General features: G+C 36.9%; 1 protein-coding gene across 3 annotated transcripts in view; it reads right to left on the bottom strand.

Annotated features, from left to right (window-relative positions):
* The window catches only part of LOC110020415 (ankyrin repeat domain-containing protein, chloroplastic), a 44,975-nt gene that overhangs the window by 559 nt on the left and 28,869 nt on the right, over positions 1-15,547 (bottom strand). For 2 of the 3 annotated variants that reach the window (XR_002293522.1, XR_002293521.1), the window contains exons 5-7: positions 7,079-7,177; positions 6,900-6,998; positions 431-604 (exon numbers count right to left, since the gene is read on the bottom strand). Coding sequence is in view for 1 of the 3 variants with exons in the window: in XM_020718507.1 (XP_020574166.1) it covers positions 497-604; positions 6,900-6,998; positions 7,079-7,177 (306 nt within the window). In the remaining 2 variants the exon portion in view is untranslated. Of the gene's footprint in view, positions 1-56; positions 605-6,899; positions 6,999-7,078; positions 7,178-15,547 lie in introns of those variants that run through there. The other variant, XM_020718507.1, reaches the window with a different exon arrangement.

Consider the following 15,547-nt stretch of genomic DNA (forward strand, 5'->3'; position numbering starts at 1 on the left):
ATATATATTAAAAAAGAATGGCAGAATTCTATTAGACGAGCTTCTTGACCAACCTCATGTGCTTGAGAATTTCATTTTTCACATAAGACAGGATCGAACCTATGACCCCAGAGGTTTTACAAACTCTGTCAATCAAACAATCATGAAAAGCGGCACACGGAACCTTAATAGTTTTTACACAGACACACTTCTTCCTTGCCCGCAGCTTTTACATCAAAGGTTTTCTGAATAAATATTGATGTTATTGATTTACGTTGTAGTTCTGCAATTATTCTAACAATAGCATTTACCTAATGAAGTAAATGTATTCCAATTATCATTTAAATCTCATATAAAGTGTCTAGAGTTGAGGATGCAAGCTCCTCGCAATTAATATGAGCGAAGACGGCTGCTTAGAAAGACTGAGTAAATAGAAACAAATTCTATTTACCTGCAAATTATAATGATTGATATGTAAAATGAAGAGATTTTATGGAGCTTCCAGCATAAACCACTCTCATCCATGTGAATTCGGCTTTGGAGCCTCCTTAAGCAACTTGATAATTTCGTAGGTTTTCACATTATGGCCACAATAAAGACAGAGATCCAGTGGTTTTAACCCGTCCTGAAACAGAGAAGTTGGCCTGAGCGATCAAATGATGATTTATTGTTATAAAAATAAAACCAGTGACAATGTTAAATAATAATCACAGTGCAGCAGACGCAATAACAGAAAGGAGCATTTGCATAAATACTATCCAATTTTTATTTTCATTTGCATAAATACTGCCCAAATCTTTCATATCACATCATAAATACCAATATTTTAACTTGTAAAAAGTGAATACACCTTTTCATGGATAGGAGGATTAGATGTTAAATATGTAAATACATAGGAATTAGGTGGTATGTATGTAAATCTTCCTAATTGTAAATATGAGTTCGAATATGTGCCGCATTAGTTCGGAATAAAAAAAAGAATAGTTCAAGTAGTAACCTTGCTTTAACAAGAAAAAAAAAATATTGAAAATAAAGCATTGCAATTTACAAGCATAGAAGTCAAGAAGAGAAACAAGTTGTAAATGCAGTCGATGAAAGAAGGATGCTAGACTCTTCTATCTATATTAAAAAAAGAGAAGAAAAAGAAAATAAAAAAAAAGATACACAAAAATAATGACTACGAAAATGGAAGGTAAAATTCCTTAGAATATCGAGGAATGACATAGCCACTTGATCTATTCAACTTTTTTAGTCCTAGAAGAGAACCAAAGGTAGACCAAACTGATTATAATCAACCAATTTATTTTGTCATCAACCTTACTTTTATTGAAGGAAGCACTATTTCTCGATCTCAAATAGACCAAATTCAAGTGAAGGTGTCTCATAGACCACCTCTATAATGACCATTAGGGGGTGTTTGGCTGCAACCCCTATTTACGTTAAATAGGATTTAATAAATCCGGATTTATATTGATGGAGATGGCGAAGGAGATGACATTCGCAGCACGACGGAAGAAATTCTTAAATTCCCCTCGCAATCGGATATAGTAAATCTGGATTTAAGTCGTAAAAAAAGACGAAATGCAAGAAGAAAAAATAGAATGTGAAAAAATTTGATTTAACATAGCGTTCGATTTAATTTTCGTTTCTTTTATATTTGGCTGCATTTGCACTAAATTCATGGCTAAATATTATTAAAATTATGCTACCAAACACTCCCTTAATGTGCTTTCTTTTCCAACTACTAAAATGTGTCCTAACTCCAACAAATTGTAAAATTCTTCTGCAAAATATTATTAATATCCCAGTTGTTGAAAAAAAAGATTGAAGTCATATTTTGGGGATGCCTTGCATATGCTACATGTCATAGAAAAAAGAAATCTCAAATCTTAAAGTAAACATTACTACAAATATTCTTCAAATAAGTAAATAAGAAAAAGAAAGATTTCCGTGCATACCACCTAAACCCTAAACGTATATACACATCTAACGCCTAAACTTCAATTTTCACACATATGACACCTTATCTATGCATAAAAAGATGTATTTTAAATTTTAAAAGTTAAAATAGTAGTATTTTTCATATGATATAAAAGATTTGGGTGGTATAAATGTAAAAAGTAAGTTTTAGGTATAAATGTAAAAAGTTAAAAAGTAAGTTTTAGGTGTTAGATATGTAAATACATAGGAATTGAGAGGTATGTATGTAAATGGCCACATATATATATATATATATATAGGCCTGCTGATTTGGCACTGTCTATGGAGGAGAGGGCCTGCCAGATTTCCTCCTCACTAGGAACTTCAGCAGGGTTTATATTGGTAATGTGCACATGATCAGAGAGAAACTGTTCTGTGTCCAGCTGCACTCTTGGATAGTTTGAGAGTTGCATTAGCTTCTTACAGTATTCCACTGCACTCTCAGCAATATCAGAGGAGTCCTTAATCCGGCAGCCATGTTCATCTTTGATTGAGTGAATAGTATTACATTTTCTTTTGTGCTTAATGCAAGCATGGTAGAACTTAGTGTTCCTATCCCCATCAGTAAATCTGTTGGTGGAAGCATCTTGTTTCAGAAAGTTCTCCTGCCAGGCCACAGCTGTAAGCAGTTTTTCATTTGCTTACAGTAGTGAGACCTCATCAACCAGCCCATTAGCAGCTGCAGTTTCTAATTCCTTCAGTTCCTTTTCAGCCTGTTCCACCCCAGCCAACACATTACCAAAGGTGATCCGGTTCCAGTGATTGAGGGCCTTCCCAACTTTTTTCTGCAGGCACCAGAGTTTGATTAATGGGTTTGGGTGATCACTATCCTTCCAATGATCCTTAGCAGTAGGCTTGGGACATCATCAAGGGTGATGTAGTGTTGGCTATCCAAAGTTTTTTCCAGGGCCTGACTTACCAAATTACTTTTGTGCTGCCACAATTGTCTTTGTTCCCAAATCCTCCACAAAATAGCAGTGGCAACATTTCAGAACCATTAGTCTTACTAATGTGGTTAGCAAGATTATCAACAAAATACTTGTGAGGAGGCTCCAACCCCATTTGAATCATCTAATCAGTCCAAAACAGGCAACATTTGTTAAGGGGAGGTATATTGGGGACAATGTGCTCCTTACACAAGAATTGCTCCATGAATTAGATAAACCATGTAGGGGGGGTAACATAATTTACAAATCTGATCTGAAAAAGGCTTATGATATGATAAACTCGGAGTTTGTGTTGGAAACATTGGTGGCCAGGGGATTTTCCGGTGCTTCATGTTTGATCATCAAAAGATGGTTAGAAGGGAATGTAAACTCGGTATTCATCAATGGGAAAGTTCATGACTTTTTCAAAGCCTCCAGGGGTCTCAAACAAGAGACCCGTTATCTCCCACTATCTTTATCCTTGCTTTGGACTCTCTCTACATTGATAGATAGGCCCACCCATAGAAAGAGCTATAAAAAATTTCATAGCAAATCCACATTGGATATCAGACACTTGGTGTATGAAGATGATATAATCATATTCTCTAGAGCCAATAAAGCTGTTGCTAAGCTGTTACATACCCGTCTGTTGGATTTCCAAGAAACTTCTGGGCTGCAGCCAAGCAAAGAAAAATGACAAGTTCTCTTCAGCAAACGAATTTCCCCTTCCATCAAGCAATGGATAACTAATCTCACAGGATTTACTCTAATATCCACCCCTTTCAAATATCTGGGAGTGCAGCAGCTCAAAAGAAGAACTAAACTTACTCACTTTGATGAGGTAGTGGACAAAACCACTTCCCAAGTAAAATGTTGGACCAACTCTTTCCTTTCAAATGGAGGCAGGATTACACTATTGAAAAGCATCCTCACTACCTTCCCATCCTATATTCTACAAATGGCAGTAATGAAGAAAAGGACCCAACTTCTCTTGGATAGAACCTTCAACAGATTTCTCTGGGCAAGGCAGAGAAAACAAATGCATTGGGCCAGCTGGCAAAAAGTTAAACCATTTTCGGTTGGAGGTTTGGGGTTCAAGGGACTACAACAGCTTCAACATATTAGCCTATGCAAACTGTGGCTCAGATTCAGACAGTAGAATACAATTTGGGCACAGTTTTCGTTGGCTAAATAATGTAGATCTCCACACCCCAATCTGGTTTCCAGAAGGATTGGGGACTCAAAACCTGGGGGAATCTGCTCAATGTCAGGGAGGATGCTAAAAGGCTTTACTTATGGGATTTGGGTCAAGGCAATATACATTTTTGGTTGGATAGATGGTGTCCAGAGGAATTCTTGAATCCCATCCTGAGAATCTTGACACTGAACTTATGGTGGAGGACTGCTGGGACGGAAACTCCTGGTCTAAATTCCTTCCTCAATGAAAATTCTACTGAACTAATCTTTGGGATACCATTTGACAGAAACAGAAAAAGACAGATTGGTTCTAACTTCATGCTCCACTCAAAGTCTGACTAAAGCAATATATTCTAAGTTGTATCAGTGGAATGAGGTGTCCTGGGGAGAAAGCTTGTGGAAGAAGTTCCTAACCCCTTTCATGCCTTTTTTCTGCTGGAGATTCTTCAATAAATTATTGCCTACAGATGAAATCCTTAAACTCAAGGGACTGAGAGGCCCTTCCATGTGATCCTTGTGTAAGGATGTTGTGGAGTCTGCTGGCCATCGTTTCTTTGCCTGTAACTTCTCCCAGGTAGTCTGGAATTCCCTGCTAACACAGATACGGCTAAATACAATGAATTTAGAGTGGAATTGTCTATTAGCATGCTGGAGTGGATGGCAGAAACTGAAGCTGGGTCCTATCTCCTTCCTTACTGCCTGGTTCATATGGGCTGCTAGAAATCAAGTCAAATATGAAGACCAATTAGTCACAATTGGGAAGGCGGTTTCCAACTGTTTAGCATTCATTAGAAAACTCATCCAGCTGAAACACTTCCCCAATATTCTGAATATATGCAGAACTGTTGGCTCTACTATATTTTCTGTGTCAAAAGTTTTTTGGGAAAATCCTACCCACCCTTCCGTCAAAGTCAACACTAATGGGATCTTTTCCTCACAAGGAGCTGGAATAGGTGGGGTGTTCAGAGATCACCAACAAAGATGCTTGCTTTTCTTTCAATCTCCTATCATTATTGTGGATGCAATGGAGGCTGAAACTGTGGTCATGTACTGGGCTCTAAAGCTGGCCAGCCTCAACAAATGGATACTTTTGCAGTTAGAAGTGGACTCCTCTCAGCTCTTGAACTATATTACAGGAAAGAACAACCCTCCTTCGCATATACTTCAGTGGATCAAACAGATTCAAAACATGAGGAAGGAGATCATGGTCACTTTCAAATTTATCTACAGAGAAGATAATAGACCTGCAAATTTCCTAGTTAAAAGTGGTGGAGAGTCCCAAAATGTTTGTGTTTCTACCTTACCAACCTCTTCACTTAGTTTTTTTGTTTCAGGGGGACATGTTTAATGCCCCACACCGTAGACTTGTAACTTCTTTTTGATCTTAATAGAGATTTATTATTTTCCATATAATATATATATATATATATATATATATAACAACTTTAAGAGGAACAATAGAGTTGCAAATACATTCCATATTACCAATAAGCCAAAATTCATAAGAAGAAAAAGAACTAGCAGTGAATTTATTATTGTCATCAAAGTTCCAGTATAATTTCATCTTTGATAGAGAAAGAACAAATTTTCTGCTAAAAGCTCATTTGCTTCAAAGTTCTAAGAGAACAGAGTACAGTCCATTTCTAGTGATTGCTCTAGCCAATAAGTACAAAAATTACGACTTTATGTTACCTGTTCAAGCTGAAATTCGCCAATTTGTTGAATTTAGTTAGAAGAGGGGCATTATGACTATATTTTTCCTTCCAATACCTGATCATGTTGTCATTGTTGTCGTACCAAAACACAGTAATATAAAAAGGGATCACGTACTTTAGCACTTAATAAAATTTGATCCATCCTTGGATTATTTCCGGCAAAAAAGAATTATATTATTGCTTCTTAAATAGTCGCCATGAATAATTATCACTGCTATGGGAACCTTTAATAGATTTTCAAATCCAATTGCTAAGAAATTTTACAATCCCTCGGACACCAAAATTTTTTGGGCCTGCACAAAGACCTCTATTTAATAATCTTCAAACTGCATTCATCGATTTTTTTTTTTCACAGAAGGGATGGAGATTATTGAAGATGTAGGAATTCAAAATCATATTTTCGTCATAATTTCCAAGGCCTTTGCAAATTGAATCAACTGTCAACAAAAAGATATAGTTGTTTTTTGAGGGACGGTTTTGTTATTATAAAAATGAATACTTGAGCTAAATGAGATGATTAACAGATGACGTTAAATAAAAAGTTGTTAAGTTTCTCATTTTGTTTTGCACTTGAGTGCTGGTTAGATGTAGATCATTCAAGCGATGTGCAAAAGTTGTTTAATTTCGATGAATTATTTTTTTTTTTTGTTTTTTTTTTTTTGCTTCAAAGATTTTAACGATTGTTCATCTGCGTAGTTGAATTTGGAAAAAAAATTTACAATTTCATATTTCCTTTTGCAGTGTAATTTCCAGTAGAAATGTAACTTTTAATGATATTTAAATTCTATGCAAAATTATTATAGAGTGATCATTTCAGTATCATTTGAGGCAAATCTAATGCATTTTCCTTATTTTTAAGCGAAAAAAGATGAAGCCACGAGTTTTGATTTCATGACTATGAATTTGCGCATTATATTAGGTAGCTAAATTAAGAAACTCTAGACCTTGAGATGCCATGCATCATATAGCGGCTAAGGCTAAGACATTGAACAAAGAAAACACTTAAATTCATTTAAACATTGGTTTAGCTGAGATTTTTTCTTTTTTTTTGTTGAGGGAAGCACACATTATTTTTATTAGTTGGTGGGGACATAATAGTTACCTTATTTTTAAGCGTCCTATCAACTCCTTTTTTCAAAAGAAGTCTCACAATATCAGCTCTTTGAGTTTGCACAGCTAGATGTAGTGGTGTCCATCCATCCTATAAAAGAAAATAAAAGTTAAAATTCAAACTTTTAAGAAAATTAATACTACAGTTAAGGAAAAGATATTGCAGCTTACATTATCAGCTAGATTAATGTCAACATTGTACAGCATTAGAATCTTTATGCAGTCACTTGATGCAGCAAGCACCGCATAATGCATCAAAGTAGCACCATCCTGCAGCAACAATATAAAAAATTATGTTTAGCATCTTCATTTTTTTTATCAATAATCTATATAATTGTATCCTACATAGATGGAGCAATCATAAGTTTTCAAGAGGAAACCAATATTAATTGACTAGATTTTTGCCATGGTTTAAAAAAAATTACAAGATATAGATCAATAATCACAATGATAGCAATTCAACTAGCTCTACAGAAACCATTAAAGTACAACAAATAGGCAGTTGTTAACTTAGGACTTAAAGCATGTTTTTATATTTTAACTTGAACACCAGCATGTGGTCATATAAGGAGATCCAATCTAATAATATCTGATATCACGTTATTTACTTCTCAATCTTTACTCAATCGACAACATATTTCATCAAAAAATGTCAAATATATACTTTTGGGGAATTTACATACGTAGCACTCAATTCTTATAAATTTACATCACACGCCTAAACTTCCATATTTACATCCATTACACTTTGGTGCTTTAAACCTGCACATGAAAAGATGTATTTGATTTTTAAAAAGTGATAATAGTATTATTTTATATGTGATATTAATGACTTGAGTACTATGTGCGTAAATATGAAAGTTTAGGTGTGAGAGATGTAAATACATAAGAATTGTGTGTTACATGTGTAAATGCCCCGATACTTACCTACTAACTTCAATCATCCAATTATATCATAACGGCAATCCCTAGTATTTATTACTTGTTGTTTGTTCTTATTTCCTCATATGTATTTCCTATTTTATTTTATTATTTTTTATTTTCTTTCTCTAATTGTTTTATTTTTTTTATTTCTTTCATTTATCATATTTATTATAATCGGGTTTAAATACTCATTCTGCTATCAATAATATTGAGTTGCTCTATTCCAACCCTCATCATGGTATCAGAGCCAAACCCTAGATCTCACAGCCACCGGCCTCCACCACCATTTCCATCTACTGCCACCTCCTAGCTGTCAGCTTCCTCTCGTAGTTCGACTTCCTCTGTCAGTTCCAGCAGCAGGCTGCAGCAACCGCAGCCCTATGTTCCAGCAACCGCAGCCACCAGTCTTCCTGCTGCCTGATCCAACCGCCTACGGTAATACAAGCAGCTTACTGTCTAATTCCAGCAGTGTTCGGTAACCCCTTCTGCCACAAATTATGTGGTATTCTTCCAGTCGTATGCTTTGCAACCCCTGCTGTTGCAGTAGCCATAGTTCTTATGCCAGAGATAGGTCGAGACCAGAGGATCAGAATTTCTTACTATTAGTTCATCTGCCGTAACCCTACCAGAATTCTTTGATGGATCAGAATAAAAACATCTCATTTGGCACAATCAGAATTATGTCAAATTCCTCCAGCACTAGATCACCTTCAGAAGGTGTTCTTGATTCCCCGGAAGATCGACTCAAAGTCCCGCTCCCTCGCAGAATGGAGGATTGAAAATCAATATGAATTTCTTAATCACAACCAATAAACTGAACAGCAATGACTTTCTTCAATAGTCTCAATCGGTGTCTTTGTTCATTAAAGAACGTGGGAAGTTTGGTCACCTCACAGTAATAGTTTGCAAGCATCCAAAGACTGACCCGACCTATGGAGCTTGGGAAGTGGAGAACTCCATGATCAAGTCTTGGCTAATCAACTTCATAGAGACTTCGATTGGCCGATTATATATGTTCCTCCCTTCAACTAATGCCCCTTTGGACGACTGTCTGTGATACCTACTTAGATGTTGAAAATTCCGACCAACTCTATGAAATATCTAAAAAGATTTGGCATGCAAAACAATAGTTAAGGACCGAGACAGTACATAATGACATTATTGCACTATGGATGGAATACGACCTGTATTACGACTACTCTTGGGATTCATCGGCCAACTTATTCTTCTTCTAAAAAATTGTACAAATGGAACGTATGTTCCAATTCCTTGCTGGCCTTAACAAAGATCTTGAAGAAGTCCGGGACCGTATACCTTAATTAGGATCCTCTTCATTCCGCTCACGTTGCTTTCACTGAGATTCATCGGGAAGAAAGCAAGAGACTTGCCATGCTCGGCACTTCTACTCCTTCAGCTGAAGCATCCGCCATGATCTCAAACATTGCTCAGCCCTCGTCCATGTCACCTTAGACCAATCACCCACTTATGATTACTATCACAAACTCAACCACACTCGGGACAAGTGTTGGAAACTTCACGGTAAATCGATATACAAATCTTCAGTCAAATACTCTGCTGCAAGGGTCTCACAGCGACAGTTTAACCAACCATAGCTCAACTGACTCATACCGGGAACATCCCGGAATCCTCGAATTCTCTAAAAAATCGGATGGAGCAATTGATCAAGCTTATTGGAGTCAATCAAGTTTCTGCGAGTCTGTCAACCTCCCACATCCGATAAGATACTCTTCCTATGGCTTTCACAGTTTATTCCTCTTTTAGTCCATGGATTATTGATTCAAATGTCACGGATCACATGAATGGCTGCTCGCAAGCTTTCTCGACTTACTATCCGAGCTCTGCAAAAAATAACATCATAAATGTCGATGGATCATGTAGCTCCATTGCTGGTAAGGGGTCGGTTGTAACGATTGGTCTAACTCTGGAGTCTGTTTTACATGTTTTTTGATTGCAATGTAACTTGTTATCTATCAGCAAGTTGACAAATGATGTCAATTGTATTGTTAATTTCTTATATGATGGTTGTATTTTGTAGGATCGTCGTTCGAGGAGAATGATTGGAATTGTTAAGAGAGTAGTTGAATTCTACGACTTCCAAGAGAAGCACAAAGAATGATGACACGCCACTCAAAAGTTGTAGCCTCTCGAGTCATTGAATACACATTATGTTTCTCACAACCCGACCCGGTGCTTAGAATTAATTAAGGCGAGGACTGCAGTTGGACAATATTAACGCCTAATTATTCATCTTTTGAAAACTTCCAATACATAAAAAAGAGCTACTAATCTAAAAAGTGCAATAAATCTAAAGCATCCAAAAACAATAACATCCAAAGATAGCATCTCAAGTCAGTACTAAACAGTATATCAATATTTGAAAGAAACAATAAAGAAAAACTATCATTATAAAACTACCTAGCAGCAATGATTCTCCTATAAACCAAGTCTCTCATATCTGACATATCAACCTAAATTTTTCATTTTTCCTGAAAGAAAATAGTAATTGCAACCGTAAATATAACTTAGTGAGTAATTATAATCTAATACACATTAAATTTTTATGTTTTGCTATGGATGAATGACAAAAAAAATACAATTCAATTCATTAACACTTTAACTTTATCATTTTTCATTTCACTTTAAATATTTAAACTTTTTAACCTTTTTAAAAATTATCACAGGATTTCTGTCATACCCGAAGTTATCCTAAAAAATGTGTCCAAAGGCACTAAAAAATGTGTCTGAAAACACCCACAAAAGTGTGCCTCAACTATATGTGGATCAAAATAAGGTCAAGACAATTGCAGATTGACCAAGACCTACTACTGTCACTGAGATCAGGAGTTTTCTAGGTCTGACTGGTCATTACAAAACGTTTGTTGAGGGGTTTTCACAGATTGATATGTCGTTGTCAATGTTAACTCAAAAGGCAGTAAAGTTTAACTAGTTAGATTGTTGTGAGGAGGCCTTTCAGAGGCTCAAAATTGTTTAATGTCTACCGCATTATCAGTCATTCCTTCGGGTTCCGATGGACTTCAAATTTTCAGCGATGCATCTTTGAAGGGAGTTATGTGCTTATGCAGCATGATAGGGTCATTGCATATGCATCACGACAATTGCGGGATCCTGAAAAGAATTATCCTATGCATTACCTGGAGCTTGCTACGGTTGTATTTGCACTCAAGATATAGAGACATTATCTATATGGAGTTAGATGTAAAATTTTTACTGATCAATAGAGTTTGAATCTTATCCTCACTCGGAAACAATTGAACTTGAGGCAGAGGAGATTGTTGGAATTTTTTAAAGATTATGATTTAGATATTCAATATCATCCGAGGAAGGTGAATTGTTTTGTTGATGCGCTGAGTAAAAATACTTCAGGCCATTTGAACTATTTATTTACTCAACAGGAGCAGTTAATTAAAGATTTAGAGTGGTTGTAGTTATCTATCGTTGATTCTGGTGATAAAAGTATGGTTCAACTATATTAATTGATGATACATACAACTTTGAAGGGAAAAATTAGAGATTCTTTAGCCCAATATAGCACTGGAGCAGGTTAAGACAGGTTGTTTAGAGAGTATGTGATAGATTGGGATGGTGTTTCGCCCTTACACGAGGGTAACGAGTCGCCTTAACACAAGCCGGTCCACCCTGGACCAACTGGAAGCATCATAATCGCCGCACAGGCGAGCCAGTCTTGGCGACAAAAAGCAACGGAGCATACAAAGGGAGTTGTTAAAGAAGGAAAGAAAAGAGTGGGCTCCACTAGAGCCATAATTACCTATGCAAGAAAGAGAAAGTTAGGAATGAAAGTTTTTGAAATTGCTGGGAAAGGATTCTACTAGGGGGAGAACCTAGGGTTTGCTTTCTTTCATGCATATTTTGTTGGGGCTACTGTTTTCTTTTCTTCTTATGATATTCCTAGCAACGTCTGGGGTGTGGGAAAAATGATCTACCTCTCGGATAATAGATCAACCTTATATCTTATTTGTTTACCTTTGATTGTTGTATGAGCAGACGTTATTTGTGTTTTTTCCACCTATCGATTGAGATTGTCATGTTTGTTCACTGATTTTACTCTCAAGACATATCAAATTGGTATCAGAGCATACATTTTAGTGGGGTGGCAGCTAAAAAAGTTGATATGCTAGAAGGAGAGGTAGAGAAAATCCGATCGGAAATAGAAGAAAAGTTCGCTATCAGGGAAGACAGATTTTTTCTATTGAAAGTCAAATGGATGATGGATTTGAAGGAATAGGATAAATGTAGGAGATGATGAAAAAACTCATGGAGATGCAATCTAAGGTCGTGTCGACCGCTACAGTTGCAAACCATAACCAAGTGTTGATCAAGGAATCCTTAGCCAGGTCAAAATAGAAGGAGATCGAGCGAGAAGACAACGAAGAAGACATCATCTACCTATAAGAGTACCCCTAAGACTACGAGAGGAGGGGGAGTGGAGACTTCCGATGGAGGGGGATGGGTTGAAAATTGGAGAAGAGGTAGTAAAAGGGACACGGAAGAGTATGATGGAAGAATAAGGGAATGGGTAGTGGGATATGCCTATGACTGCAGGAGGAAGTTCACCCTAGAAATATGGGGGAAATTTCCAAAGGGAGAGGAAGTTGAGATGGAGATGCATGAGTCAAAAAATTGAAGATGCCAATATTTGAAGGGGGGATGCACATGGATGAGTGCACCGGATGGAGCGATACTTTGCAATCAACGGACTGACTGAGGAAGAGAAGTTCATGACAGCAGGATAATGCTTGGAAGAGAAGGCATTAGCATGGTTCCAGTGGATGGAGGCAACGTGTCTGATACACTCACTGAAAGAGTTTAAGGATTGCTTGTTTGAGCGTTTTCGAGCCATTCAGGAATGAGACCTACAAGAGCAATTCTATGCTTTTACTCGGGAGCGGACGGTTATGGAATACCAAGAGAAGTTTGAGCTCTTATCAGGGACGTTGAGAGGGATTTCTACAGCACGACTGTAAGGAAACTTCTTGAAAGTCCTAAATCCAAATATAAGAGTGACCAATTGCCCCTTAAAACCACATAAATCGAGGGAAATGGAGTTTGAACAGATGGTGGAGGATAAAAAGCAAATGAAGAAGACCGACATAGGTGGTAACACCGGGGGATTCTGCAAGAGCACTGTGACAGTCACTCCACTGTGAACCCAGACGGTGTCATTTCAGAAAGAGATGACGAAGGAAAAGAGTACACGACCTCAGCCAGGGGGTAATCAAGCGCCTCCAAGATACAAAAGTGCAGGACTAGAGCCAAAAGTTTGTATTACCGTTGTGACGAGAAATAAGCCCCAGGATACTGTTGCAAGAAGCACACTCTTCAGGTTCTTTTAGTTCAAAAGGAGAATACAGAGAGTGAGGAATTAGAAGAAACGGCAAAGGAGAAGCATCTGCATTTAGATGTGATAGAGGTGTCCCTCAATTCGATGTTAAGATTTACTACAAATCAAACCAAGAAGGTGAGGGGATGGATCGCGGCATAGCCAGTTGTAGTGTTGGCGGATAGCAGAACCACACAACTTTATCTCAAATCAGGTTGTAGAAAAACTAGGGTTGAAGCTGGTGACTATAGGGAGTTTCGTCGTCATGATGGGGACAAAGAAGGTGGAGAAAAATCAAACAAATAACAAGGGACTAGTTCTGACATTACATGGACTAAAGGTGGTAGAAGACATCCTTTCATTGGATTTGGGCAGCACAGATGTGAGTTTGATATGAAGTGGTTGCAAACATTGAAAGAGATGAAGGTGGATTGAAAGTCCTTAACGTGGAATTCTAAGTGGAGGGTTGGAAGGTGGTGTTGAGAGAAGATGATAGCTTATGCAAAACTATAGTGTCGCTCAAAACCATAATTAAAAGCATGGAGGAGATGCTAGTTCATCAATTTTAACCAGTGTACTTTAAACATCTTATGATTCATGTCATGGCACACATACATAAAACAAGAATTTAAACATTAATAAGAGTACTATTTGATTTGGGAGCTCATAGATGATGAAGCTAAAGTGATGTGATTGACTATCCTTTCAATGCCTGTGATACTATCAGTTAGAATGTCAAATGGTGCTTTTCTGAAAGTCGATCAATCATATGAAGTGGAGCTTATGATTGGTTGAAAAAGTTTTAATGCTCAACTTATTGTGATGCTCTTAGTGGAATTTAATATGATTTTAAGAATAGATTGAATGACTAAAAACTTTGTTATTATTGATTCAATAAGAAGACCATCAAAATAAATGTATATGGGGAAACATAGTCAAATTTTGTGGTGACAAAGGATTAGCATCAATGATAATCTTGCAAATTGTAAAATCATGGAAATCAGAGTTTTTTTGCTCATGCAGCAGATACTTCTAAAGAAGTACAGTCTTTGGGTGATATTTCAACAGTAAGACAATATCCAAAGGTGTTCATTGATGGTTTACCAGGGCTACCACCAGTACGAGAGGTTGATTTCAGTATTGAACTCTAGCCAAGTTCTGAGCTTGTATCCAAGGCACCTTATAGAATGGTAGTGAAGGAGTTGCAAGAGCTGAAGGGCCAACTGCAGAGTTACTTGATTAAAGGTTTATCAGACCTAGCACCTCACCACGGAGAGCTCTAGTGTTATTTATGAAGAAGAATGATCGGAGCTTCAGGATGTGTATTGACTACAGGGAACTAAATAAACTCAATTAAAAATAAATATCCATTGCCGATGATTGACAATTTGTTTGATAAGTCGGAAGGGAAGGGGCATCTGTAGTTTTAAAGATTGATCTGAGGTCGGGCCATCACCAACTGGGGATGAGAGGAAAAGACATAGCAAAGACCGCTTTCAAGACTAGTTATGAGCACTATGAATTCGTCGTGATGTCATTTGGATTGACAAATGCTCCAATAATTTCTATGAACCGGATGAGCAAGGTCTTCAGACAGTTTCTGGATACTTCTGTGGTTGTCTTTATAGATGATATCCTGGGGTATTCAAGGGATGAAGTCAGTCATACAAGTTATTTGTATGTTGTGCTGCAGGTTTTGAAGGATAACACTTTATGTCAAATTTTCTAAATGTGAATTTTGACTTAAAGTATAGCTTTTCTGGGGTAAATTATTAGTGGAGATGGCATATCTATGGATCAAAATAAAATTAGACGATTGCAGATTGAACCAAGACCTACTATTGTCACCGAGGTCTGAATTTTTCTAGATCTGGTTGGTTATTACAAAAGGTTTGTTGAGGGGTTTTCACAAATTGCAATGTCGTTGTCAAGGTTGACACAAAAGGCAGTGAAGTTTGGCTGGTCTGATCATTGTGAGAAGGCTTTGCAGATGCTGAAGATAGGGGTGAAACCAAGTCGAACACGAGTGAGCCCAAGCTCAGCTCGTGTGAGCCCAGGCTCTATTTCGAACACAAAAAGTGTGTTCCTGTTCAGCTAGTCTGCTTAGCAAGTCGAACACGAGTTGTTCACGAACAAAGAGTCGTTTTGACAACGTTAATTACGTAGTCATAAGATGTTAAGGATTGGGGCAAGATTTAAAAATTATTGTTAATATTAAAACATTATTTAAATATAATTTAATATTTTTTATTCTATCTTTTGAATTAATACTTTTAATTGAATATAAATCTTTGTAGTCTTGTAGTCAATTAATTTTTTTTTTAAAATACTGCTCA

This window comes from Phalaenopsis equestris, unplaced genomic scaffold (genome assembly GCF_001263595.1).
Source record: "Phalaenopsis equestris unplaced genomic scaffold, ASM126359v1 Scaffold000096, whole genome shotgun sequence".
Lineage (NCBI taxonomy): Eukaryota > Viridiplantae > Streptophyta > Magnoliopsida > Asparagales > Orchidaceae > Phalaenopsis > Phalaenopsis equestris.